Below are 4975 nucleotides of genomic sequence, written 5' to 3'. Positions count from 1 at the left end.
TGGGGGAACTGACCGAAGATGCTGTTTTGATGGACTTGACTGCAGCCTCAAACACCTTCTTCGGCAGCCGGAGGTTGGTGGTCCCGCTGTCCACAATGCTCTTGTCATAGTTGTACTGTAGGGGTGACAGGAGGTAACGTGGTGCATGAGACTCCAGCCCTGCTGCTCCCAGGTGAGCTCAGAGCCAAGTTTGGGAGGCTGCACCCTCTGCGATGTGCCATCTCCGTAGGCAGCTGTCTCAGCCAGGACTGAGCTCTGGTTCCAGTGTGATCCCCACGCCTCCAGCAAACACCCACTGCATCCAGGAGGGGCCCAAGCCTCAACTGCCTGTGGGTCAAAGCTCTCATGGATGCACCCACAGCTGGGGTGGCGGCAGGGCCTGCTGCAGGCTGTCTCAACTCCCCAGGGAGCAGCACGACAGCTCTGCGAGCATCTCGCTGGAGCATGTAGGAAGCGCTCCTGTGCGCTCAGGAGTGATTTCAGCCACGGTGCATTTGCTGGGTGTCTCATGTGGCCGGTATCAAAACTGCCCTAGAGTCTCTAGTACGAGCGCACGGTCAGTCCTGATCATGGGAAGCCCTGCCCCTCTTACGGGGCATCTCAACAGTGGACCCCGTTGTGATGGACAAAGAGGGGTTGCTTGCTAGCCTCCAAATTAAAGCTTGGGACCATGAGCAGGTTTCGCTTGCTCTGTGCTCCCAGGACTTGGCACCACCCAGCAGTGTCTGTCTGTGCAGCATTAGAAGACCCCATTTTCCAAAGCTTCCAGCGGCTGTTGGCAACTGCTAACAGGAACACGGTTTGCAAGAGGGAGTGTTCATGGAAGTGAGGGCCCTTCACAGATGTCCTTCTGGATGCTCGGGCAGCCCCAATGTCACCAACACAGGACAAGATGAGTCTGTGTGAGACACCCGACATGCCAAAGCAGAAGTGGAAGCAGCAAGAAAACATGAGATGGCTACGGAAAGTACGGCAAGGAGTGACACTAAGCTGTGAGTTAAACCCAAGGCTACTAAGCCAGGAAGCAGCAGGAATCCCTGGAATATCAGTGGGCAATATGGCTTATAATGCGTATTAGGGAGAGCCGCTCTTTCCCATCCGTCCCCAGAGGCAGACAGTACAGGGACAGGCAGCAGCATGGAGCTACCTCTGCTCGTGTTTGCAATGAAGCGGGAAGGCGAAGCAGCCTGTGCGCTGTGGCGGCTGGAGTCAGAAGCCTGCCTCTGTATCAAGGGCAGATGGGAGGCACACGTGCTACATTTAAATGCCTGCAGATCAGCAGGCTGGAAAACTGCCCCTTGGAGTCACTGCAGAGCTCCACGTTGCTAATACCAACATTTCACAGAGTTGGGAAACCTGGAGAGTTGCTGGAGGTAAAGGCCAAACGAGGTGATACAAGTGGCAAAAGGGCTGACTCGGGGAACTAGAGAGGTCCTCCATGAGCAGGGTAACGGACCCGTTCAACTGGGCTCGCAGAAGGACGGGAGTCTGTGGTGTAATTAAAGCCAGGCAGTGCAGGGTCACGGAAAGTGGGGCTTGTCTTTTTCAGCAAGATCACAGCCTGGCTGTGCTGATATAGTGACCGGGGAGCTCTCCAGGGCAAGGAGCACGGCATCCCCAGACGTGAAAACCTGCACTACATGGCATTTCCAGGGGATACAATAGCTGGAGGCCAGGCCAGCTGGGTTAGGGGGGGAGGAGTGGCTCACAAAGATGTCAGTGGGTTGCTTCTAGCAGGGCTCGGGGTCCAGCCTTGGCTCAGCACTAGTTAATGTTTTACTGGTGATAGTGGAGAGGAAGGCTGCGTCACTGTCCTGTTGTCCTCAGTCACTGGGTTATATGGTCACGATGCACCACACCGCACTGGAATCCGGCCCAAGTGCAGTGCTCCCGGGAGCTGAGACCAAGGCCCCGTCTGTGGGACAGCAGCCTGTGCCGTGGCTCAGAGAGCAGCCTGAGCACCCCCGCCCTTCCTCACCTCTTTGCAGTCCATCTTCAGGTCCTGCCCGTTGATCTCGACCTTGACAATGATGACCTCGTAGTACCACTCCTTCCTGATGGGAGTGTACCAGATGCTGCCGACATAGAGGGAATGGTCGATGCCGCCAATGATCTGCAGCAAGGAGAGGCGTGAGGTGTGCTCCCGGGCCGGCTTGGGCAAGTGGAGCGCAGGGCATCGGGGTGCTGCCTTGCACCATACAAACGTGACCTCTGGGGAGGCTGCACCAGCTCGCTGCGCATCTGGGCGCACGTGGAGTTCATTTCTGCCACCAACTGCTTCATTGTGCGTCAGACTGGGGGGAGGTGGGGCCCTGCTGACCAGCTGTCAGAGGCATCGCTTGTCCCTCCTTCCCGCTCCCAGCTTGTCCTGTTCCCACCCACCCCTCGCTGCCCAGGCTAGAAGCTCCCAGAGACCACGTGGAGGAGTGACACTAGCCGGGGGTGAGAGCCTCAAAGACACGGCCGCAGGTCCATGGGAAGCTCCTGTCCTGGCCTCCCACATTGGGCCATGCCCACAACTCCTCAGGGCTGCCCAGGGCCCAACGCGTTCCCCTCTGGGCCTCTCCACCCCTCTATTGCTGCCTGCCCTGGGGGCCTGCTCCGTCCTCTCAGAGGGCAGCCCAGAGCCTGCACACTCACCATGCTGCCACCAACTGATGCCAAGGCCTCGGACTCGTTGGGGGAGAAGCCTGCCCCACACAGCTGCAGGGAGAAGATGTTGGGGACCCGCGTGTGCTTCACCAGTGAGTCAAAGAAGGGCTCCAAGCTGTCATCAGGCTGGGGAGGAGAGAGCCAGAGCCGTGACTCTCTGACCATGCTCTGGAGCCCATAGGGATGGGAGGAGGCCAGGATGGCCCCTGTGGTGGGGGCTGGCACCCATGCTGAGCTGCAGGGAGCTGCTCAGGTGTCTGCCAGTGCTGTGGGGACAGGAGTCTGGTGGCATCCTCCCCTGCCAGCCACCCCTTTAGCCCCAGGGCCCCGCTCCACGCCGGGCACCCCTGCCAAGCGCACTGATAGCAGGACAAGAGGCTGCTCCTGGCAGCCCCAGGGTAGATGCAAAGGCAGCCTGCCAGGCAGAGCCAAGGCGAGAGGGGAGGCAGCAGGGCTCACCCGGGCGATCTCAGCATAGGCCAGCCCCAGGATCCCCTCCCAGTTGGAGCCGTTGATGAAGAACTTGTCCGACTTGGTGATGGCTGCAATGTTGGCTCGGACGGTGACTCTGGGGCCGTGGGGGATGGTGACCAGGTCGGTCCCGAGCTCCCCCTCCCACTTGCCCTGGGTATACGGCACGTAGACACCCTTCCGCAGGTCCCGGTACGTGCTGGACCTGGAACAGGGGCCAAAAAGCAAGATCCCTGAGATAAGCCCAGCAGGAGGGCAGGAAAGCATGGGAGCAGCAGGAGGCCTGGGAAGGCAGGTCTGACTACACACGTGCCAGGAAAACCAGGGGACATCCTGGGACAGGCTAGCAAACCCCTGTGTGTGTGTGAGAGACTGGCTAGCAAACCCACGTGTGCCTGTGCATGCATTCATGTGTATGTGTGAGACAAGCTAGAGAACTTACAGCAGAGGCTCTGTGAGTGTGCAGTTCTCAGTCTCTGCAGATCAGGGCTTGACTGCCCAGGCTGCCAGCTGACCTGCACGTGTGCCTGAAAGAGGGCACCCAGGGGCTCCCTGCTGTCGCGTCCCCAATGTCAGGATGCATGTGCTTCCTGCTGTAGCTGCGGGCATGCATGTGCATGTGTCACGTGTCCTATGTGGGTGTTCCAGCTCTCCCTGTGCCCTGCTCCCAACTGTACACCCAGCACGGTGACTTTGCTGCTACTGGCAGTGCCCAGGGTGCGGAGCCAGGCCCTGCCAGAGATCCAAGGGCCCATCAGGCTGGAACCCGGCCCGCTGGGACCCGGGGCTTGGGGCAGGCCCTGGGAGCACCGTGGGGGGGTAGCACACAAGCCCGGCCATTGTTCATTGTGCCCGGCAGCCGGCAGGCCAGACAGTGTCTCAATGTTCGGGGTGGCAGGGCAGCAGCCAGGGGCCCCCCCCCCTCAGAGCACAGAAAGGGGCCATTGAGTCCCCCCAGCACGGACACCGCATCACGGGGGCTGGACAGCACCTGACAGCGCCAGCCTGGAGTGGGGCCATCGCCGAGCTTGGCAGTGCCAGCCTTGTGACCCAGCCAACAGCGAGGGCAGCAGGTATCAGAGAGGGAGGGGGCACGGCCCCCTCTGGGAAGCTGAAGGAAGCCTTCCTGGGGCATCCCAGCACAAAGCATGTTGGGGGCCAGGGGTGTTGTGGGGCCAGTGTCAGAGCAGCAGAGCACCCGCACGTCTGAGGTCCTGGGGCAGCTCCCTTCGCTTGCAGCCCGTGCATCGGCTAGATGGATGCAGCCATGAGCACAGCAAGGGAGATCTGCAGAGGCTGGGGAGCACCGGGGGCACTGCTGGATGTGCACCTGGGCATCCAGCGCTGTCCCCAGGGGCTGGGACGCATCTCCTTGCCCACAGCTGACTGCTGCAGCGGCTCTCAGCTCCAAGGTAGAGAGCCAGGGCAGAGGCTCCACCCACCCCTTCTTGCCCCCTGCCTGCCCTGGCTGTCACCCATGGAGGCAGGACGCTGGCTGGGGTGTGCAGAGCCAGCACTGGCAGCCCTTCTGGGTTGCCCCACGGCGCACGCTGTACTCACAGCTGCCGCTGGTAGTACCTCTGCAGGAACGCGTGAGGTGCTGCCCCAACTGCAAAGTTGCTGCTGCCTGTGTCCACCAGGATGTTCAGCTGGAGACAGAGAGAGAGAGAGCGGGGAGACCATGTTACTCGGGAGCAAGAAGTGTGAGTCTGGAGCTGAGCTGGCTCGTGCAAGGGCTTTAGCCTTCCTTGTTGTGGGGTGTCGTGGCATGAGCATCCTCCTTACGGGGCCTCGCAGCTACTGCGGGAGGGCACTGGGCCCCTTGGGAGCCATGCAGCAGGGCAGGGATGCA

General features: G+C 60.8%; 1 protein-coding gene across 1 annotated transcript in view; it reads right to left on the bottom strand.

Annotated features, from left to right (window-relative positions):
- BACE1 (beta-secretase 1) overlaps nt 1-4975 on the bottom strand; it is an 18029-nt gene that overhangs the window by 2201 nt on the left and 10853 nt on the right. Inside the window, exons 2-6 of the mRNA XM_019512253.1 lie at nt 4684-4772; nt 3112-3328; nt 2641-2778; nt 1979-2113; nt 14-115 (exon numbers count right to left, since the gene is read on the bottom strand). Of these exons, the coding sequence (XP_019367798.1) occupies nt 14-115; nt 1979-2113; nt 2641-2778; nt 3112-3328; nt 4684-4772 (681 nt within the window). The remainder of the gene's footprint in view (nt 1-13; nt 116-1978; nt 2114-2640; nt 2779-3111; nt 3329-4683; nt 4773-4975) is intronic.

Source organism: Gavialis gangeticus, unplaced genomic scaffold, assembly GCF_001723915.1.
Source record: "Gavialis gangeticus isolate Ggan-Ray unplaced genomic scaffold, GavGan_comp1, whole genome shotgun sequence".
NCBI classification, from domain to species: Eukaryota; Metazoa; Chordata; order Crocodylia; family Gavialidae; genus Gavialis; species Gavialis gangeticus.
Note: the sequence above shows the minus strand (reverse complement) of the source record. Positions and strands in the feature narration are given on the sequence as shown.